General features: G+C 36.7%; 1 protein-coding gene across 3 annotated transcripts in view; it reads right to left on the bottom strand.

Annotated features, from left to right (window-relative positions):
• The window catches only part of PRKACB (protein kinase cAMP-activated catalytic subunit beta), a 65,560-nt gene that overhangs the window by 34,723 nt on the left and 6,474 nt on the right, over positions 1 to 24,363 (bottom strand). Inside the window, exon 1 of one of the 3 annotated variants that reach the window (XM_085067937.1) lies at positions 68 to 211. The exons of 1 other annotated variant lie outside the window; for it this stretch is intronic. In XM_085067937.1, coding sequence (XP_084924063.1) covers positions 68 to 102 — 35 coding nt within the window. In that variant the 5' untranslated portion in view covers positions 103 to 211. Of the gene's footprint in view, positions 1 to 67; positions 212 to 24,363 lie in introns of those variants that run through there. One more of the 3 variants, XM_085067943.1, reaches the window with a different exon arrangement.

The raw sequence follows: 24,363 nt of genomic DNA, 5'->3' as shown, positions 1-24,363 counted from the left end.
TTCTGGAAATATAACTTCTTTCTCCAGACCCTGTTCAAAATTTGGAACCAACCATCTAAATGCTCACATTCTAGACAGCCATCTGCGAATTCGGCTGAGCATCAGCTATCTTGGGGTGACCAGACTGCTCTTCCATCAGGCTCTGGTGCTGCAACCTTCCCTGGATGCCATCTCATGCCTTCTAGACTTTCACCTGCTCTGTTCCAAGACCAATTATGACATCCATAACATCCCACTGCTTCAAGACTCTGTTGCCATAAACAAGAGGTAGTGAAGATCATGAAGATCTGTTTGCCTTACCAGGGCTCACAAATAGGCAGAGGGGATTGATCATATGCCATTTATAACCAAAAACTTTAAAACAGAGTAAGGCTATGCAACTCCCATAGAACAATATAGAAAATGTTTAAAACAACATCAAGATGCTTATTTCCTGCCTGGAGAACTTTCTGGGGCTGAAGAGCCTCTCTGGAATTGTACAGATGTGCTCCCCCTGTAGCTCACCACAAGTCTTTGGGCATTCAGGGAATCCTTCCAAGAGACTAATACTCTGATCTTGGCTATTTTCTCCAGTAAACAAAGCTACCTGCTATGATGGTGTGCTTATCTTGTCTCTCTCCTCTTCCATGGCTCTGAGCCTTTACACTTCTGTCATCTTATCTTTTACACAGGTCTTCAACTAAACCATTTTGTTTCTCTAATCTGAAAGACAGTAATTTCCAAAATTCACATAAGTTAGAGCCAGTGAGCCATCTCAAGTCCATGGAGAGATATGTAAACTGCCACAGAGTAACCGTGCCCACCAAAATTCAGAGCTCTTAATGCACCCAAATGCCTAACCAGGACATTTGAGGTAGGTGCCAAAAATAGGAATCATAGATACTCATCCTCTGACATCACAGAAGTGGTTTAAGTGAAAACGGGTTACCAAAAAGGAATTGTTAGAAGAGATCCTAAGAGAAAGCCTGAATTTGCCAGCATTTTATAAACTACTGCCAGTATAGACAGTTACAGAAGTTCTGCAGACATAAAACATGAAAAGAAAGTGCTGGTCATATTTTCACAGACAGTAATATACTCTCCTAACCTAGGAAATTCTTGACATTGATTGGCATTGGCCAGTGACAGTACAAAAAACTACCATACAAACCCACATCCCAAATGGCTTTCAGTGCCCTTGAATGAAGTCCATGATTTTTAAAGGTGGAACTTCCTACTTCCTTTTACTTAATTTTTTATGTTATTGACACACTGATCATCCAATTAATTGTTCACACCAAGTAATTTATATGTTATATAGTAAGAACAGAATGTTAAAGTCTGAAATTTCTATTCTGTAAGAGGTAACAAAGTTCCAATTTCTTGCAGCAAAAGTCAACACTGAAATGTTAAATTCCTTAAGACAGAAATTTTATTTTTGCTATCTTCTGAACACCAAATCTTGGCAAAATTTTAAAACACATTATAAAACTCAGACCAGTGGGTAAGACATTCAACTATGAATTTGAACATTGCATCTGCAAATTCCAGTTTTTGATAAATAGTATTTCAGTAAAAACTCTCCCACAATTTTATAAAAAGCAACGCAATGATGATAGGCAAGGACAAGGGCTGACATTGTGGTCCTTTAAGCTGATAAAGGCAAGAAAGCCATTTTTACTTTTCCTGATGGCCAACCCAGAGCCTTGGGCAGATTTCCAAGGGGCTGATGCCCTGCTGCACGTTACAACACACAGCACTATAACCCAGCCACACACCTTCCTGCTCCTTACTGAAAAAGAATCTACCAGGTAGCTACATGGGCAATTTATTTTTAAGAATCTCTGCTGAAACAGTATTTCTCAATTTCTAAGAAGAAACTCTACCCTACCAGTCAAGCCTTAAAAATGAAGGATTAAGAAAGAGAGAACTCTCCTCTCCTCAAAGGACCCAGATGGTTGAGTAACAGCATGTTACCATGTGTTGTAACTTTACTTGGAAATCGTTTTAAATATTTTTAAAGCATAATGTGTGCATTTTTCTATATTCAGGCAAAGCAGGACTGTACAAATAACAACATTCTCTAGGGTTTAATAAAGGTTAGCCTTGAGAATCTTGCAATCAAGAACATGAGTTTTTAAGACAATTAACTGTATTCCTTGACAGGACCTAGAAAAGTAGGTTTACGATACAAAACAATTTTCAGATCACCTACAGCTAACTAAAATTTAGGTTTGAATTCCAAATCTTGAAACTTAGAATATGAAACCAGAAAACTACTATTTCTCTAAATAAAAAAATATATTTTCTACCTTATATTAAATATTAAACATATTATTTTAAATAGAAGCATTTTTTTCACAAGAAGCCTTTGATTGCATTAAAGAGACATGCGACATTTTCTGCATAGTTTTTTGTAATCAATGGAAAAAATAACTTAAACCTTATAAATGACTAATAAAGAACTTTTTTTTCCTAGAGGTTAAAGAAAGTTTATTTATTTGCTTTAAAAATTGATGACTTGATAAAACACATTTTCTCCTTTATGCATCAGTTATTTCAAGAACGAAGGATGAAAACCCAACTTCAGCATTTATTATTTATTACAAAAGAAATGAGCAATTACTTGATACAAAGTGTTAGCGAGAGATTCTCCATTTTTAAGAGCTTGGGGATCTTGCTAAATTTTGCAGGTCTCTTATTGACCAATAAGGTATTTGTAAGTTGAAAGATGTAGCCAACACATTTCATAAAAAGAAAACAATTCATGTGTCTAATTTTGAATTTGAAAATACAAAAGCATTTAATGACACTCAAATTTATTGCACAATAAAAATATACTAAAAATCCCAGAGTGTCTGTGCTATAAGCCTGAGACAATATGTGTGGCATTTTTCTAGCTGTAATATAAACCTTGAGAGAAAAGGATGTAAAGCAAAGTATACAGAAAGCCATTTTGTAACTTAAAAACCCCCTACATTTTCATCCGAAATTATGTAATTGAACACAATCCATTTTGAGTCTTGCCAGGCATGCATATTTCAGAGGGAATTATGGGTAGAAAGAGACAGAAAAAGGCTCTTGAAAAAGCAGATGTGTTTTGATTTTCACTATACATCCAGCACTATTCCACTAGGTTGCATTTCTTCTTAAACACACGGAAGGAGGAGCAGCATTTGCTCACAGCTTACAGATTTAATGGCTCTCCATTTTGAAACAAAGATTTTTCAAAACCTACATAAAGAAAATAAACACAATCAGTAACTTCATTGTTTAATAAAACACAAGAAAGCAAACCCATACAGTCTTAGTGTACCTTTATGCCTACATTTTTTCTAACAAGGTTAACCCTTCCCAGAGAGTCCCTCCGAGAGCTGCACTGAGGCTGGGACTGCAGCACTGCTATAAATAGGACTGCCAGGAGGAAGTTGTTGCTATGGAAACACTGGTCATATTTCTATTTTGACTCAGTAGGTCTCTACTGGCATCTACTGTACATCAGTTTAACTGCAGCACACATTTCATACCTTCAGCTCTAAGCAGGAAGCATTCATTTAAGCTCGCGTGGTCAAACGGCATCGTTTACTTGTTAACCATGATGACACAAAATGAATAAAAAAGGGAGAACTCAAAAAAAAAAAAAAGACAGAAAAACATCAAATTCTTCATAGGCAAGTTGGGAGTTCTTACTCTTCCCATCAGTTTTCTTGTCAAAATTTGACAAATTCATCATCTAAGATGATGTGATTTTCTGTGGACACATACCATGGCAGCAGATCAAGTTTCCTCATTTCTACCAACACATTATCTGGTCCTTTTGAAATCAAATACCTTGTAGTCATGGTCCCAAATCTAGTGCTGATAAGAAGGGGACAGAGAACTCTCAGTACAAAGGCCAAACCTTCCACAAAACTGTCCCATTGCCAAAGACAACTGGATTTCTCTCCTAACACATCACCTTGCTCCATACTTTTCTCACAGCATGGAGCTTCTCACCTTCCTTCAAGGTGCTGTGCTCACGGGTGCTTGCCAACAGGACAGTTCAGACTGCAAGGTAGACGTTGGCAGAATGTGAATAAAAATTACACAATTGCTCCATAATAAAACAAAGGTTAGCCAGGAACCATCTTTGAAACAGCTGCTTTCACGTAAGTACAAGAGACCTGAAAGAACTTGTGAAATCTGCTTGGTCCATGCCCTTCCAAATCACACACTGCTCAAACAATCTTTGATAGTTCCTTTCTTGCACAACTTACGATGGCTTGACAGCCAATCAGAAGTTTTGTACAAACCCTGTTACTTTTCAGCAAAAGAGAAAGTACCCACGTAATATTTACATACCATAGTAGTCTGCCAGGAGTAAGGTGTTTTTGCTTTTGAACCAATGAGCTCTAGAAAAAAACATGTAAGTGTATGGACTTTTTAAATTAAAATCCAAGGTTAAATTTTGAAGCAATTTAGCAAGATCTCAGTAGCTCTGCTTCTCTGAAAAACCTAACAGCAAATAAAGGTTTTGGTCCACTTAATTTACATCAAACTAATTACTACTGTTGATTAATAATGAGCATTAATAGGTTATTGATCCAAAATGAGTAAGATGAAGTTCCTGAACTAGAAGAACCACACAGACATTTTGCTCAGTATCTGGCTGGGTTCAAGGAGAAGTTCGCTGCTTCCATTCTAGCCATGCTGCCATCAGAACAAGGATGTTGAAGATGTGGCTCTCACAGGAACCGTAAAAGCTCCTGCAGGTGAGCAGCTGCTGTGGAGAGGATCTCTGCTACAGGAAGCTATGGGTAGAAGAGCTCTACTTTTTTCAAAATCTACAGGTTTGGTCTATACTTCCTTGGTTTGGCCACTTAGTTAAAGAAACTTGTAAGGGGAACTGCCCTACATGAGACACACTTAGGTTTGAAAACACCTTCCCAGGACACATTAAGCGTTATGTGTCCTGAGTCAGAGTGCCCCATATAACAAATTATTATTAACCCAGAGAGATCTGGAGTCACATTTACAGGTAATTTGTAACACAGGATAATGGGAGGAAGTAAGAGAAGGGACATCAGTAAAATGTTCACCTAAACTAAAGTCTTGTAGGCAGAAACTATTCACTATATTAGCAGCTACACTTCACTATCAGATCTGCACAGTAAAAGACCAGAATGCTAAATACTAGAGTAACTAGAGCCATTTTAGTAGCTCTTTCAGGAAGCCCATCTGCATTTTAAATCACCACCACACTTCCTAGAGGAAAAAATGAACAAAACCAACTGACTCCACCTTGAGCTAAATATTTTAAATTCATACCTTCATTTTCCTCCAAAACTGGAGTGCTCCTAATATGACATTTAAGTTCAATTAGAAAAATCTCCAAATAAGAAGCAAAGCAAACCCAAAGTCACCCTATTGGAAGGGATAGTGCTTTCCCATAGACCGAAGTAGTAGAGATGCAAATTGGAATACAGTAGGGGCTTTCATAAAATACAGTTTGAAGTACAGAACATTTGGCTGTGTGCTGCAGAGATGTGCTCACCACTACCCAGCTCCTATATTCCAGTGCCTTGCCAGACTACAGCTGCCCTAGAGAGTCCTGGTCCCTCCAGTCCTACCAGCCTGCTCAGCATCAGACACCCTACAAACAGTGGAACGAGTGAAGCACTGTGCCCTACAGCAGTTAGGGTGGAACACTGGCATTAAATCCTGAAAAGCAGAGAGGATGCTGCTGGCCACAGGACAAGAGGCTGTAGAATGTGTAAGAGGGCATTTCAGAGCTCTCTACATGCCCCAATACACCTTATGCTAAGTAAATGGAATCTCAACTACAGGAACTTGCACAAATGCAGAGGTATCAGAAGCACAGCTCAGAAAACGAGATTTCTTCATATACTGAAGTTAATTACGCTGTGTTTATAAAATTTACATTCGTCTGCACTTAAATGGAGTAACAAATGCCATCTGCTGGTTTAAGACCAAACAAAGTGTGAGGTATAAAAACTGTAATACTGAACAGAAAACTTTTTAAAGTACTCAGTCATTCGTCTGTAATGTGTTGTATAAACACTACTGAATATCTCAGATTTTTTAGAGGGGAAATAATTCACACACCAACATTCTAATTACTGGCTATTTTTCTTAGTGAGGCAGTAACAAAGTGCACAGATCTTACTTTTTCCCCATTTATGATGAGTTTTAATTTATAAATTCTAATTTATATTGAGTTGATTTCATATAAAGTGAATTTATTTATTAGCAGTCTGAATATATTCTTAAATAGTATTTATATTTGGATATAACAGAAATAATTTACCGAGTTAAAAAATTCTTAAAATGAAACATCTCCCTTTGGCTATTTAAGAAATGTGTTTACCAGTTAGCAACAGGCACTTTGCTTCTCAGTCCACACTACCCTATGGCATTCCCAAGTGTTAATTTACAACAAAGGCCAAAATAACTAAAGCTTGGACAGGTAAAATGGTCAAAAGATCTCTTTCACTCTTCCATTTACAAAGAATGAGATAAATGCAGGACTACAAGTATATTTAGTTTGTTTTTATATTTGTTTAAAAGCAAAGGAAAGCATAAAGCACTTTGCAGGATAGAAACACTACAGTATTAAATGCATAGTGTTTCTCTTCTTCTTTCTTTTTTTATGGATAAAATACACCAATCTTTGTAATTCTCTGAACAAAGTCACATAATTCACATGGCATGCCAGCTCCACATGCAATATGAATGTCAGCAAAGATATAATTCCTTAATACTGTATCCTCAACCTTACAAATTGTATTTTCCCTTTCAAAGAAACATGATCCAAGATTAAAAAAAAAAAATCAAATTAGACTAGTGATTCCTTCACCATCTTACAGAGAATAAGTTACAAGCTGTGCTGAACATAAAATTTTTGCTTATTTTTAGTGCAAAATGAGTGCTTGATAATACGTAACTTTTTTATTCTAAGAAGTTAGACAATTCTGCATTTTGTTTAAAAAACAAGTATTTTCTTTCTAGTAAACAGGTTATTGTTATGCTGGCTAGTTGGAATAGAGCTCACTCCACTAGATTTCACAAAGAATACACTTTTCCACTGTAACAATATTTAAATTAAATAAAGAAATAATTTTAAATCATGTGTAATATAAACTTTTAACTGACAGGCAAACCACAGTAAATCTTCTTCAAGCTATTTTTAGTTAGATACAAGAACGTCCATTAGTTGTAATTGTATTTACCTTTAATTTTCTCTAAAGAGAAATAAGAGCAAAGAGCAATTAAAAATGCATTCTGAAAGTCACTGTATTTCATACTGTGAATTGCCACTAAAAGCAGCTTCTCAAAGCAGTGATAATCAACCCCATACCCTCCTGAACCAGGATACAGTGACTCTTCTGTACTACTGTGTGCTTCAGTGCACACCTCCACTGCAGACTGTGCACTGGGAGAGCAGAACATTTGCCAAACAGGCTTCACCATCTAGTGTGTTCCTGTTAATAACTGGGAATGTTATCCTTCATCTGGCAGTGGTCATGTCACAGGATAAGCCATCCTAATCATGATTACTCCCTAATAAAGATAATGTTTTGAATATTCCTATTTTGAATGGGTGAAGTCCATCTCATGATAGCATTGTACGGGTCCTCCTTATTTCTGGGAAATAAAACTCTCTCTAATTTAGCAAAGCTGGAAGACATCTCTTGAGTTTTTATCCTAATTTACTTGAACCATTTTGAGAAAAAATGCTTAAAAGTTTGTAACTAGCCAGAGGCTTCATTTCTTCCTCCTGGAAGAACAAACATGTTTCACTTTGAGCCAGTCTCAGATGCTCATAGCTCTTCCTAACAAGCTCAATACAGAATTGTTATTTCTGGGAGTCACATGGCATGTGGGAAGGTTCTGGTTTTCTTCCAATTCCTCTCAATTTAAAATCTACCCAAGAAAACTGCCAACTGCCAAAATGAGGTAACAGTTGCACTACATTGGGCCATTTTTTCTAAACTTATTTCCACTATAAGATCCACCTTCCACCACTCTTGGAAGGGTGGGTGGAAGGAAACACATGGCATCCCATTTAAGTGAAGTATCAAAATAATTAACTTAGTAATTGCAGTAACTGAGCCCTCTCCTCACCTTTCTAACATGATTTTTTAAAAAAAGTCCAATATTTAAACGACAAGAAATAAAAGCCTAAATGAACATTTATCTGAAGTGAAAATGAGTGCTCATGTGTTATTAGGTAACCTAAGACATTTGCATTCCTTTGTCTCTGTAAAGCAGACATTTAGAAGAGAATATCTGCTTAATTTATCAGCCAAATAAAACGAAGTATTATTGCAATTTTTGAAAACACTGCTGATACATAATTTTGCTGGAAAGTTGTGCAAGGCTAACAATGCATTTATGCATTGCCGGAAAACTTGCAGCCTCATCACTATTCATGTTGAAACACAAAGTTTATGTTCCTTCCTTGCTCTAAGGAAAAATGGGTACATATATACTCACTCCAAGAAACAGTAAAGAAGGGCTGATATCCTGGGTACAAATTTTGTTCTACTTAAAGCAACCAGCTCAAGGAATAGAGATAAGAAAAATACTTTCAGAAGAACTGCAAACAAAACCATACTAACAACCCTGATAAAATGCTGGCAGCCACCTAGAATAGATATGAAAATAGCAGGGCAACAAATTCAGTACGAACCTTTAACTCCTCTCCTTTTCTACAAAGACAAATTCTTCTCTCAGTACTATTAAAAAATGCAATTCATCTCTCTAGGTAAATATTTCATTTCCGAACACCGTATATGAACATCATTACATGAATATATATTACGCAGTATTTTTGAAAAGCAGGCTTTGTCTCCTTCCTCTCATTTGGACAGATTTTACTGAAATTATTTGTTTCACTCCCTTAAAGGAGTGAACTTACATCTAGAGATACAATTACCCAGACACACGACTGGACACAACCACCTGTGAGACAAGAGACCATTTACTCATGTACTCTTCAGTGTGCAGTGGAGGCTGAGTTCAGATGTGCTCTCTGCCTTCACAGAATCCTTTTGCACCTCTGGTTTTGCATATACCTCTCTGATATAATTTTTTTCCTCATATTATACATTCAAGTATTTTTCAGTTCAGCCCGACTGCTCAATATGCCAAAATTTCTAATCATACATTCCATCTGTTCTCATTAATTTATGTAGTCTAAAAATAATTGGTAGCCTGAAATTTAATAGAAAACTCAGCCATACACATGGAAACAATTTCAAATAAAATTGACTGGTTTTTGTTTAAATTAAAAATAAGACTTATTTTCATGTTTCATGCTTAAATTGGCCTCCTCAAGTTCAAATGCTGTTGCAATTTTTTTTTTTTTGCATCAGACTAGAAGATGGATTAACATCAGCCTTCTGACAGTAAACAAAGTAAGCTGGCTGACATACCACAGATCAAGAGAATATAAGTACACATTAAAAAGACACATTTAATAAGGTATGAATTTTTGTCCTAAATCAAATAAACTCCAAATTAAGGCCTCCCAAGAAAACATATTGAGTGAAATAGATTTGTTCAAGACATAGTTACACCAGAAACTTTAATTATTGCTAAAACAAGTTGAAATATGAAAGATAAAGGAAAGAAGGCTTGCTTCTTCACTTACGAGTAATTAGCGAGCCATTAAAACACAGCATATAATTAAAATATTCTCCTTTTCTCTGCCATTAAATGTCCACCTCAGGAACAACTATGACACAAGCAAGGGCAACATAACAATATTAGAATACACCAGAATGCTACCAACACCTGGTCAAAAATTAGAATTTTGCAACAGAACTGGGAGGAGGAAAGGCAAAAAAAAGCAGAGGAAGGGCTACCAGGCAAAGAATTGAGAACTGATGCAAGACTGCATTAGGGAGCTGGCACAAGGCAGAGGTAAAACTGAAACAAGGAGCTAAGGAAGGACAGAGTGAGGGCTCTGCATCTGAAACCACTTACTACTGTGAGTAAAGGCAAAATCTGAGCTTGAGGATAAGTTACAGAGCAAGAAAAGCCATCTTCACCAGCAGTCTCAAACAATTAGAAGAGTTTTATTCTCTCATGTTATTAAAAAAAAAAGTTGCACAATGCAAGCCTCCAAGAGTGTAGTGTAGACAAAATTTTTCTAGATAAAAAGGTGTGGCCTATCTCTGTAGATGGAGAAGAAAATAGCCTAAGCCCTTGCTAACCCAATTTTTCAGCCATTTAAATTTAAAGGACAATACTCCATGTCTATATACAACCTCACCCTTAATTCTGTTTTAGACATTCATTTTAGAAGGTCAAAGGCCAAAAACTGATTTAACACAATCTTATTATCTCAACTCTTTTCAGTTCTCAAACTGAAAGGAAAGCTTAATTTAGTTACTGACTGCCAACTAGACATAAAAGAAAGATGTAACACCCATTTCTTTAATATTCTTCAGTATTTTGGCAACTTATGACTTGACTATAGCTATAGGATATGAATACAAAACTACAAATACACTTTGGGCATGCTGAGAAAATGAACTCCTCAAACACGAATGTTTGCTAGATCTTGTTTTGCTATCCTTCATTTTTATCTGATGTTGCTACAGATACCGATTAAGACATTTAAGCTGTAAAACTTAGTGGCTGCAGCATCACTAATATGTTGATGTCTTCATATGAAATAAAAACCCCCAAAATCTGACCTTGGGGTGATATCTCTTCAGCCAGAGCCAAGACTGCAGCATGAAAAGCAACTTCAAAAAACCTACAGAGCACTTCTGCCCCTTGGCTCACAGGCTAAGCAATGAAAACATCTCAATTCTATTGTGGATTGCATTTGTGAATGTTGCCACCTAAGGATACTCCCTTGGATCCCAAATTGTGATGCAGCTCAGACTGCAAAAATAATTCATATTCCTTTATGATGTTTTGTTAAATACCAGTATCTGTGGTGCTGCTTGTCATTGGTATTTTTTGCTTCGTACCTCTCAGACTGAATTACTACAAGCAGCAATTACACACATTTATGCCCAAAAGCCCAACTACAATCAGCGTAGAACACCACTGCATGCTCCGACAGAGCCATGGAACCAACCAATTTAGTAACATTTCACCTGCTGTCCTTAGACTTACCAGTGGTATTCTACAGCTACCCTCAACCTAGAAATCACTAAAATTCTTTATTGCCTTGGTGACTCTTACTTTATCCATTTTCATGACTTGTGGTAATTTGGTGAGGTGAGATCCTGATAGAAAAGTCCTAACATTTAACTTGGACCACATGCAGTGGGGATAAAGAGATCCCTGTTGGCCATTACAAAATAAATATTAACTTAAACGTAACTTTTGAACCATGACTCCATGACTGCAGAATAAGAATGGTAAAGACTGTTTGCTTTCCAATAGTTGATACATTTTTAGTAAGAGGCATTAATAAGTTTTGCAAAGCTTGTAACTTACACACAAGGAAACAATAATTATTTCTTTGGTGCTGAATGTAAGTTCACAGAGAAAAGATTTACAAAACAAAATATGATTCTGACCTCATGACTTCCAGCATAAATTTCATTTTCCTTTGCAATATCTGAACATTTTCAGGACTGAAATGAAGAAGATAAAGTTTCCCCAGCTTGCTCATTTTAAAAAAGAATTAACACAATTCACCTGACTTTATGCCAGGGTTTTTTAATTAACAAACATAAAAGCTTGAAAAATGGCAAGAAAGACCAATGGATACTCCAGGACCCCATTAGGAGGCACTTTACCCAGGAACACATGGGAAACCTGCTCTGCAATAGAAGCCAAAAGTTTGCAAAGTACTTTCCCAGAGTCCATTTAGGTTTAAAAATAGATATGTAGTATTATGATACAGCAGTCACATGTGGTACATTTGATCTATTTTGAGCTAAAATTAATAAGCACTTTGAGAACGTGAAGTAAATTGATATACTAATTGCCATAAAATAAGGTATAGTTTTCTTTCTGTAACAGACTGCCAATTTAAACATATGACTGGCAAAAAATGAAGATACACATTATTTTAAGTTACTAGAAGTATTACTATAAGCCTATGGTAATTATAAGAAGTCACTTCACTGTATTGCTGTGTACCTAGGCCTTCTAAAGAGTTAACTGTTTAATACATTTTGCAGTTGCTTGCCAGTTCTCAGATGAAAGGTGCTTAATAGGGCCAACTAATTTAAAAAGGTAATTATTTTCCCAAAAGCTACACTTTTCCTAACAGAAATTCAGAAATTATTAAAAGCAATAGGACTGCTAAGCCTGATTGCACTGCCGCTGCCTTGTTTTTCTGGAACATTGCGAATGAGAAGTAAGGATTTAGACAATCATATGACTCCCAAGTTTAACAACCCAGATTTTCAGTGCATCAAGCCTAAGTAGGAAGGTCAACAAATACTGCAGTTTGACCTCAGATAAGAGCTGAATAGTATCTACAAACAATTTTCATACTGTGATACCAGAGCATGACACATTTCCGTTTGTCTTACAAAACACTGATGGGTGGGCTTCTAATGAAGTTTTTAGGAGTACTTCTGAGTTTAGAAAAAAGAACTCCCTAAGAGTTCCAGAAAGCAAAGGCTTATCACCTATTCCCATCCCACAATCCCAAACTGTCTTTCTTAAACTTGACATAATATTTATACAAATTGGTATCTTCACAGCATTTTAAATAAATTCCTCTAACTTGAACATAAAAATATACAAGCTATAAACTTTGTCACTGAAAAAGCTATTGTATTACTACCTCTTAGCTTTATTGTACATTCTAAAAATAATAACCAAGAATTCAAGTGACACTGGATAAAGTCAACTAACCCACTATAATCATACTGTCATACTAATTATGAATGTTTATGAGTAAAGACAATAACTGAGTAGTAAAATTTACTGCCTTTTCATAGGAAGACATTTACAAATCAAATTGTATCAACAAGTACATGTCTACATAATTCAAACAGCAAACTATGTTTTAAAGACATTATCTGTATTTCACATTTTGTAATTCATAAGCATAAAAAAAAAAGTCAGAATTAGCATTCTTTCAATAACCTCTGCATGGCCCTTGTTTACATGTTCTTTGTAACAACAGATACAGTCGTGTATTCGTTTTTCCACAGACTGGTACTTCCTGCAGAACAACGTGTGGAACTATCCTGGCCCTCATTCAGGATTAGGCAGTGAAGGAAATGTATCGGTTGAGCTCCTCTGTGTAGGATGGAAAGATCTACAGAACTCTGGAAGCAGGATGAAGTAGCCTTCAGCAGCATCACGACAAGCTGCTGCCAAAGGCTACTGAATACCATCATTGAAGAGTAGATACTATCCTTGTTCTGTGACAAGTTACTTAAACAATATGATTTTCAGCTGTAGGTACTGCTGGTTTTTTATCCCCACAATGATGAAATGATATTTGGGTCCTATTTCACAGAGAAGAAGAATTAAAAGCTATTAGAACAGGAAGAAAACAAGCAGGGAGGAAAATAAGGTTTTATTTTATTCTCTACCTGCTGCATTGCTAAACCTTTGGTACCAAATACCTTTCATGTAGAACTTCAACAGAAAATAGTTCAAAGCAATGTGTGTATGCACTATTGTATAAATTCCAATTTATACAAAACCATAATGGAGATTAAACTGTCCAAAATAATAAAACTAATTTTAACAAAACTAAGCTGTCCAAAACAGACCCACACAGAAAGACAGCTTGGGAAAAATGTTTAATGAAAAAACAGAGGGGGGCTGTGTGTGTATGCTAATTACATTTGAAACAAGTTCAAGAGGAATCATGAGAAGTATACATAGGAATGAAGGAAATAAGTTCAATTCCTTAATAAAACTTTTCCCTCTCCCCCTCAGGAGACTGATTTTAATTTGCATGAGCAAGGAATCCTTCAACTGTTATTAGAGCTATACAACCATAAAACATTCATTTTAAGATGACTATTATGGACAATAGAGGTCTGACAACTTGAATAGTTGCACCAGAGTTTTTTTAAAGCTTATAAATTTACATCAGAATTTCAAACTTTCTTAGCAGCAAGAGAGTATCAGTTTTACCAAATGAAGTGGCACACTTTATATCTGGTGGTGTGTGATCACAAACTCCGAGAATTGGTGTCTATAGAGAAAGTATATACTGATATTTAACTGCCCAGGAAAGGAAAATCACGTATCACCTGAAAAGTCACATCTTGACCTGCTGATAGAAATAACAAACAATAAAATTAAGGCAAAGAACTAGGTGATACAGCAAAAGAACCTTTAGGACAGTACATATCATTACAGCTCTGCTAGTCAAGAACAAAACAACCAAACCCATGCTTCTCACACAACTGCACATGGCTCCCTACTTGACCAAGCGTGTTACCTGCTCCCATCATCCACTCATCACTTGAGCAGAAACAGGTGAAATGCTGCTCTCTGTAGATTATCTTGATTCAATCCTGGGTATTTACAAAGAATGTACAAAATTCTACCCCTATGAAGAAATGAATGTGAAGTCCATAATAGGGCTTCTTTAGCCATGGTCAGTCAAAAAACACCTTGCTGTGTTTTTCACAGGCCATCTTCCATTGTTTGCTCAAAGCCTCTCTGGGGCTTTCTTGCTGTGTCTTTGATTCCCCTTAAAAACAACACACACTAATCTTTCCCAAATGACATACAGGCACACAAGAAATATTTCACCAGTGGGCTGCCTGTTTTTTTTTAATTTGAAAACATCAATTTGACTGGTTTGACTTTTGATAGACTTTTTGTTTTATTTATGAAAAACAGGGAAGTTGCATTTCCATCCTTCATTTTCACTAGAAGTCTATCCAGCCCACAGTATCACAAATGTGATAATAAGAACAGACAGCATAAGAAGTATTTGAATAATTCTACTCTTACCAAGCAAAGTTAAGATACTGGAAACCACACTGAAATTATGTAACCTTTACTTCTAAGCAAAGTAAATTTTAACTAATATCTAGCAGTTAAAAATATTAAAATGCACAGTTTTTAATATCTGCAATAGTCATCACAGTTTACTATTTAAAGTAACACTATTATCCTGCAATATGAGTAAAAAGTATCTTCTTGAAATACAAGGTGTTAAAAAACACCCCATGCCACCTTATTTCAACAAGATGCACACGTCCTCTTTTTTAAATATTGCCTGAAGAGGTGCAGGATTTGAAGGGTAAAGTTCAGTAAGAATTATAATCTTGCTAACCCATGTTACTTTTTATACCAGACTTTAGAAGACAAAAGGCAAAACAGAAGACAGATGCATGGTGTATTAACACTTGTTGGCAAGAAAGTGTTTTCTTCTAGTGAGAATCCTAATAGTGTTTGTCATTAAAATCACTCAGTGGAAAGAACATAAAGAAAATACAGTAAAGAACATATTCACAGCTTTTATGTTGTTACATGTAATAAAATAGAAACATTGAATTCAGACAAACTGTCTTGAACCTCATAAATTTGTTCATAAGCTAGATTCTATTCGTTAATAAACCACCAAGTAATACTGCAACACATAGCTTGAAAATGCTATTCTTCTGTTGTCTAACAGAGGACCAGAGTATCAGATTTCACTTTTAAAAGATTTTCAGTTTCTTAAAGTGGAAGTTTTCTTAGAAATGCTTCTCTTAATAGGTTAAAAAATTCACTGAGGTAAGAAAAAACATTAATTGCACCATGCTAGTATGAACATGTGCCAACAGAAGAACAGAAGATAAGCAGATCCTTTACCTATTAATGACATAATTTTAAAAACCCGTCTTTGAACATAAATGTCTGAATTTTTCTACCCTTAACCAGACACCCAAATTCAAAATATAACTACCACACCACCACCACCACTAGACTGCAAAAGACTTATGGCCTATTTACAGGGAGTTTACATACATATCATTACCTTCAGGTCAAAATTACTGTTGTTTGGAATAGCAGTATCACCCACACATTCTAAGATTCAAATGAAAAAATAAAAAAAAAAAATCTCTAAGAGGATAAATATTTCAAATACACTTTATTTCCTTTTATATAAATGAATCAAATGTATTTGCTTTAAAAGCCCCCAACAACATATTTAAAGACCTGCCCTTGAAACAGGCCTCTTATTTTGGCTGCTTTATCAAAATTGGTGACTAAGATGGGAACAGAACAAGAAGTGATCATCTGCACTCTTGCGCATTTACCTGTAGAAAGATAAGCTGATGTCTGCTCTCCTGTAGTATCTCACATGCTCCACAGAATATTCATGTATATTATAGAATTTTAAATTATGAACACATGAATGCTTTAAGATGCAACTGTTGATATATTAACTACCACTTCTTCCCATTTGTCTAACTTCAACTCCAGTGTATCTCTCACCAACATCATACTTGTCAAAATACAATAAAATGTTTACAAACAATGATCTTGCCTAGAGCATAATTTATTTGTTGTATTAAAACTGTTATCCTTCTCACTTTGTCCAACCTGAAAAAACATGAAGCGATGGTAGTAGGAAAATTTCTTCTTGTCCTTGTTCAGAGCTTTTCCTTCAGTTAAATTAATTCCATCTATACATACAGTATGCATACTTCAGTATAAGGCAGCTATAAATATTAGGCTACCATTAGGACTACATTTTTGCCTTCTTAAATTGTAACAACTTCAAGGACCAGATTTATATCTGCTTGTAGGTCATCTTTCAAAACTGTTCTAATTTTGCCATCCCTTCTTAAATACTATCACCAGTGAAGAAGTACTTGAACAGAACGATTATCTGGAAGTACTTTTTAAACAGCAATGATGTCTGATTCTAAGCACAGTATTTTAGTACTTCACATTGCAGTCCTGTAAGTTCACTTCTAAATTATCCATTTGGACCACAAAACCACCCCAGTAAGTACAGACATCTATACAAATGAAATACTGCTTTTGCTGTGGTGACATATTGTCTCACATCAGAGGATACTGCAAAGTTGATGCTGCCACAGCAGGCAAGTCATTCTGATAACCCTCCTACAACTACACAAAGAAACGAGAATCTCCAAACAATAACAGATGTCTGCAGCATCTGCAGTTTAATCTTTCATGAGAGAATATGCTCTGCCATGTGATGAAACACCAGAAAAAATTTAGTGCTACCTCTGATTGAATAGTTCTTGATGCAATCACAAATAGGGAGATGTAGTGTTTCATCATATCCTTGGAGGGCAATAAAGGTCCATTGAGCTCTTATCAGCAAAGAAGCAAGGGCCCCAAAGAGGAGTAACACAAAAAAAAGTCACCTTTCTTTTTTTTTTTTTTAAACACTTAACACTAATGTACTTCCGTATTTTGGAAGAGGAAAAATACTCCTCATGTTATAATGCTATTGGTGATGCCTGTATCATTAGCAAATACTTATGAGTAAGTACTTACTAGTAAGACTAATAATACTACTACTTAATTTTCTTCCTTCTTCAGTCTTTGCTATTACTTGGACTCAGACAATTGCCAATATTGGGACTTACATACTGAATATATTCCATCTTTCACAACTGAAGCACACATTTTCCCCAAACGTCTCCTTTTCATTATTAAATGTACATTCCACAAGAAATCAAAAATGTTTTTCATATAACTCTTGCCCTGCCCTCTTGAGACTATCCAACTGTGTTCACACCATTTGAGAGGTATCAAAACTCTCACTCTGGGTTTAATTCTTAAAAATGTACCTAATTATTGTCTCCTTCCCAGCTTGCAGCCACTTTCTACAAACCCCTCTTTAGTGCTGCACAAGCATCAAACAATCTCAAGCTCAACAGACTTGCTCTGCTACTCAGCTTTTCCACAACATTTCAGAAAATCATAAACCACTACGTTGGAAGGGACTTCAAGGATCATCTGATCCAAGCTTTCTTGACAAAAGCATGCCCTAGACAAGACAGCCCAGCACCCTGTCCAGCCAAACCTTAAGTGCCCTACTGTTGGGGAGTCCACCACTTCCCTGGGGAGATTATTCCAGTGGCTGATAGTTCTCTTTGTGAAAAACTTGTGCCTGAAGGGGCTGCATGTGAAAGGTTTGCACTTCCATGCTTTTCATACTGAACATCTACTGCTCTGTTTGCTCAGCCACTGTGTCTTGGGCTAGTCCTCTTAACAAGAAGACTGGCAGCAGAACAAGTAAGTTTGTATGTATTAGTGGAAATGAATGAGTCAATTTAGTTGGTGGAGAAAATTATAGTGTTGTGAATAGAACTGTGGAAAACCAGCCAACTACTATTTTCTGTTTGGAATTATTTTCACACAAAGAAAGGCAGAACTACCACAAGTTATTTTTGAAAGAAGGGACAGTAAGGCTATGAACTCTATATGAAAAACACATCCTGCAGAAAAATCAGTATTTTCACCATTAAGTGGAAAATTCAGTTTAACCGCAGAGAAGATAAATGCAAGAGATGCCTTTGTTTTTCTTGTCAATGATCATACTAAATTTGCAGTGCTTACACTTCTAGCCTTGCCATACCATTTAGGCTAACTTTGGTATTGGACTCTTTCACATCCCTTATTGTGCTGCTGCACAGTTCTGAATGTCTCTTCTTCCTCCTGTTACTCCCTACTCACATGCTGTATCTAAAAGGAGTGTGTATGTATTAGTCATCTTCCAGTTTTATTTGTCCTAACAAATACTTGAGTACATTCAGGAGCAATTAAAAATATGAGGAGGAAGGTTGGTGAGCTCTTTGATAACGTTGTCAAAATAAACTGTGCTCTGACGACCATGAGGGTAATCACATTTAACAGAACTAAAATGATACAAACACTATTTTAGTCTCAGTTGTAAGCAAAAAATGGAGCAACTCTTGCTGATAGTATTTGAAAATGGCATGGTGATGCACATCATTACAAAGTCAGTCAGCAGCATCTCTGGACCAAGGGAAGGCCCCAGTTTAAAATTTAAAAACCATCTCCTGTTAACATATATGAGAGATCAACACCATGCAATAGCAGCGTTTTCTTCTTCCTTTCAGTGAAACGTGTGTTTTCTTCAATGACAAAAGCCACTTGCAACCCAACACAAGGTGGGGTGGTGTTTTAAGACAGGTCCTTGAAATAAAGGGTTAAAACAGCAGAGCAGAGCCAGGTGGGAGCAAGGGTCTTAACCATCGTGAGACATCAGAGCTGTCCTTGAACAGCTGTATCAGCACAGGAGGAGCAGTGAATTGTAGCTATGAGCAGAGCAGCAGGGGTGATAAGGGCAGGCATTTTTCACATCAGCTTTACTGCCAAAGAAAATTGGTCATGTAAGTACTCCATAAGCAGCAAGTTGAAGAATGTTTCATAATTATAGCCTCAAACCTCAAGCTGCAGACAGTACAATCATGTTTTGGGTTTTTTCAAAAATATCATACCAGCAAAAATCAGGTTCTAGTCTGAAAACACTTGCCCAGGAGAAACTATAAAATTACTTCTAAAAGAGGTCCTGAAAAAAAACACCCTTAAGTAACAGCAACAAGTAATGGGGGCTATAACTGGTTTGAAAATTCAACCAAATCACCATACAACACTGTCTTATGGTTGAAAACCACAACAGTTATTTGGCTGAATTATGTTCTGTATTTCTGCTGTCAATTACTTACCAAATGTTTCTTTAATAAATGGCATAGTTTTAAGCATCTGCTTAAAAACAGAAAACACAAAACAAAACCCAAAAACCACCAGCAGCAAAAAATCCCATCTCCTCTGAAGTGAACAACTTCATAATACCCTTTTAGCTCCCAAATGCAGCAAGCATCTAAAGAGACACCATCCATTAAAAAAAAACCAACCAACAAAAACCCAAAAATGAAACAAAACAAAACAAAGTAACAAAAACAAAACCCTCCCCCCCAAAAAACAAATAAGAAACCCCCAACCCCCAAAAACCAAACCAAACAAAAAAAATCTGAACAAAAAAATCCAAATAAAACAACAACAACAAAAAAAATCAAACAAAAAACAACAACAAAAACCAACCAAACAAAAAAACCCCTTATCAAAACAAAAAACAAACCCAACCCCCAAAAAAACTCACAAGAACTGGCTGAAACTCTTCAATATGCTAAGTATACCTGGCACCTGTGGCAGAACAAAACCACAGAATGTAGCTTTGGGCATTTGGCATGAAGGTAGTCAGGGGTGTCCCCTCTGCTACCTCTGTAGCAAGAGCTGAGCTCAACTACAAGGCTGGAGCAAGTGAGCACCAGCAGAAGATTGTTGTCCCATGAGATACACATCTTCCCCATGCAGTATTTTGGCAGGCCTCATGGCATCCTGTTCATCTTCACACCTCCTCTTGGAAAATTCCATTATGCCCTCATACTTCACTTTCTCACCATTTGCCCTGCGTAGACAGCAGGGGATGGGATCTCCTACCATCAGAAGAGGCACAATGCCAGGAGGATCAGCTTGTACTTTGGGCTAAATCCAGAGCCCAGACAGGAAAAATACATTAAAGATTTGAGCACATCCATAATGCTCTTCCTGGGGCCCTGAAAGTTAGTTCCCTCTGGGAGAAGTTGGAACATGTGTGCCACAGCCCAAGTGGGACTAATGGTAACCTGTACTTCAGCTTCTCCGAAACTTTTTATGAAGATGCTCTTGGCTCACCTTTAAAGTTACATTTCTCCTCTAAGGCTCTACATGATGCAGAATCTCTTCATCAGGGACTCCACTGCTCTGACCAAGTTGCAACCAGGTGGAAGAAGCTTTCCAGGATGTCCCTGACACCTGTGGTATTTCCTTTGACCTCCTCAGGCAGAGCATCTCTGGCCAGCATTCATCAGCTCCCTTTTTTGGGATGGGAGTATATGGACAAGACCCAAACCATACTCTGCTTAGAGCTCGCTGTTTTTACATTTCTCAATCCACATTCCTTTTTTTACCAGTTGTTGAGATGTTTTTTCTCTATCCTCATTTTCTGTAGTTTCTCATTCTCAAGGAGAGCTCTAATGTTTTATTAGGAATAAATTGGTATCTGTTCCTAAGGAAAAAGCCAATAGAAACAATGACTCAAAGCAGCTACTTAAAAAAAGCAAGACAAAAAGCAAGCATAGGACATCCCTCACTCCCCATGCCACACACAGTTTTACAGATCATGCCCTCTAGCTATTCTAGATAAGAGATGTCACTTACATAGCAATTACATAATAATTCCTCACATGGACGTCATTCCATCCTTGCAAACCTATTCCTGACTGTTCACCTGAGATGCAAGGTGTTTGATGTTCATCACCAACACATGGTAGTAAGGGTTGCTTAACAATGAAACTTGTTAATTGAAATTGAAGAACCCCACACATTCATTTAAAGTTCAAGAATGTCCTACCTTGGAGTTAAAGATAAAAAAATCAAAGTTAATATGCAAATGAAATAAATTCTGTATTTGAATATTAAATGAACTGTTGGATGATGATGTAGGTAGCATCATAGGAGCAATCTTTTTGGCAGAAAGCATGTCATAACAATAGACCAAATTTAGATAGAAATTGAACTTTCTTAGGTATTAGTGCAATTTGTGTGAAAAACTGAGGCTAATTTTATTTAGTGTCAGTTTGGCATCTGATAATTTATCCTCAATAAATTCAAAGGGAAAAAAAAAGCTAATTTGCAAAAGAACCAGGAAACACCCTAAGAACCACTACAAAGCACTACACACCCTCAAGCTCCCAGGCAATTCCACATCCCATGAAGCTGCTGTACACTTAAACAAATTTCAAAACTTGCTTGTTTTGCAATTTGATATTCATACAGGCCATTAAATTAAGCTAAAAGATCTAGCACCTCATTTCTCTCTGAAGTTCAGTTCACATAAACACATACCACAACAATGTCGATTTTTCAGCCAATGGAGAGAATCCAGCTTGAACATGGGATGCACTGCTGCAGTCTGCTGCTTTAGAACGCTTAACCCATAGCTCCCAAAGCAGAGGAGCAGGGCTGGGATTTGCAAGGTGCACATAATCCTAGATTTCAATGAGACCCCCCTGCTTCTCCCTATGCAAGTTTTCACAAGGAACAAACATACAGCTGAGGCATTGAATTTTGCAAAGCTGCCCAATATAAAATAGTGCTCAACAAGTCAATCAAAACATATGTCCTTTCATCGTTACACCTGTTAGAGGGGAATACCATGATCTTTCAAATGGGCTTGGCATGATTTTAGCTATGTAATGCTTTTCCTCTCTCACCACCTACCCTGTTTTTCAATGAGAAACCCTGATCAAAACCTCCATCCTCCACATTAATCTATGGAGCAGTTAATAAAATGCTTGAATAGAGGTAACTTGCATGAAAAACTTCATCCTAATGATAGACTTTGGTGCAGCTAAATCCCATTTTTGCCCTGTGCAATGCAAGGCAAGATTATCAAATGCTTAACAATCAGAATTTACATACACAATAAAACTGTTACTGCTACTTGCTACAAGACAAAGAATTTCAAACTGTCTAATGTTACAATAATCAAAACTAACCTTAATTACTACAACAATGCACCTGCTGAAGTAACAGAATACATACACCCTTAATTATGTCGTTTTGTGAGAGGGAAAAGCAAAGTGATTCTGGGCACAGGCAAAGTAACAGTCTTTTCTATCTTTCAAGTTTCCATCTTCACGCCAAAAATGCACTTTCCTTTGTTTTAATTTCTTGAGCCACATGGCAGCTGTGGATGTCTGTGGGTCTACAGACAAGTGCTAGCAGCAAGTGCAGTATGCTAATGAGTACATACTTCCTGAAAGCATCTTAACCTGAATGAAACAAAAGAAACAAAAAGTTCCTAATGTCATCTGTTTAAGTATTACAGTATCTTAGCAAGAGGATACAAGTTAACAAGAGGCAGACCAATACAAACTATCAATTACATTTACTAATCTCCTAACAGTTTAGATATTCATTCACCTAGCAGCATTTTAAAGGAGGATTTCCTATGTCTCTTATTTTAATATCACAGGTAAGATAATTTGTTACTTTCATGTTAGTCTACCATAGAAATACTGTATCTCTCTAGAGAAAAGGGTCAGGGTAAGTAGAACAGCACCTCTCTGTCCTTCCTAAGGAGAGAATTTGGCTCAAAATGCTCATCAGGCTTTCTCTGGTAGAGAATAGCTATGTCATAGAAAGATTTTTACTTTCTCAGAATGTGGACACCCCTTTAGCTCTTATATGCAAGGGGTATTTATATGCCTCCTGCTTTTTCTGAAAAGTATTTCTGAAACCCTCAAAATTTTTGCTCAGAACTACAGAAAGATGACATCCCAACGTAGAGAAACTGGTTGTTTATTCTGAAGTCACAAAAATCACGGCTTTAAAAACCCACACAAAACAAACACCAAGGTGTGTTTCCACACCTTTATGGCATAGCAAAATGTTAACAAGTTAGCCTAACCCTTGCTACATAAATAATCTTCTGGGCAGTGAAAAGCAGAAAATATACTAAAGAAGGAAGTAAAAACTTTGCTATATTTCTTAGTTTGAATATCAATTAAAAAAAATAAATAGAAGCAGCTAAATGCAAAATAAAAAAACAAATGAATCCTCCTGTAAAATATTGTCTTAAAGATCCATACTGTAAGTGTAGATAGAAACAAGCAATGTTTTGCTCTATTTTTCTCCATCTTCATATAGCTTTAGACATCCAACTGCTAGGTGCTAACACCTCTCACCAAAAACTTGAAGTCCTGAAGTAATTGGTTAAAAGAACAAATGCAGATGGGAAAGTGCTAGTTTGGAGTAATCCTTTTTCCAAGAAGTTAGCGTGGTAAGGTCTTAAAGAGCTCAACACTAAAAAAATAGAATCCTTTTTCTTGCCACCTGACCATTTCATTGCCAATGGTGCTTTCAGCACTTCCTTTGAATCTGTCTCTTGCCATCTGACACCTCAGTGAATTGATTTGGTGTGCAAAAATAATTATGGATAACCCAAAGAGATAAAACCTGCATTGTTTTTTGCCTATGTAAAAGAGCTTAACACTGGAGAAACACTTGAATTGTGACCCATGAAGGGTCTAGGAGTAAAACCTGATTTTTCACCAGTGCAAGTCACCAGATGGGCTCAGCTGTTTTGTGAAACCTTACTCTTAGCGGACGTGATTCTGCTGAGATGCGGAAGAAACAGCAAGGGAGATGCCAAAGTGAGGCTCAAACAAGCCCTGAAGAGACTCTTGTTTACTGCTGCTGATCCCAGCATCACAGGCAGGGCAGTATCTTCCTTCAGCTCCCTGCACAGCACACCCTCTAAACTGCTATATCCCAATTCCCCTGCTACACAAACTGAAAGTCTCATTTTCATTTCCTGTCTGTCAGTATTCACCTTATTTTCCAAAACAGAACACATCGGTTTCAGAGAACAAATTATGT

Source organism: Lichenostomus cassidix, chromosome 8 (assembly GCF_008360975.1).
Source record: "Lichenostomus cassidix isolate B80296 chromosome 8, HeHo_3.0, whole genome shotgun sequence".
Lineage (NCBI taxonomy): Eukaryota > Metazoa > Chordata > Aves > Passeriformes > Meliphagidae > Lichenostomus > Lichenostomus cassidix.
The sequence above is the reverse complement of the archived record's forward strand: the minus strand, read 5'-3'. Positions and strand labels throughout refer to the sequence as shown.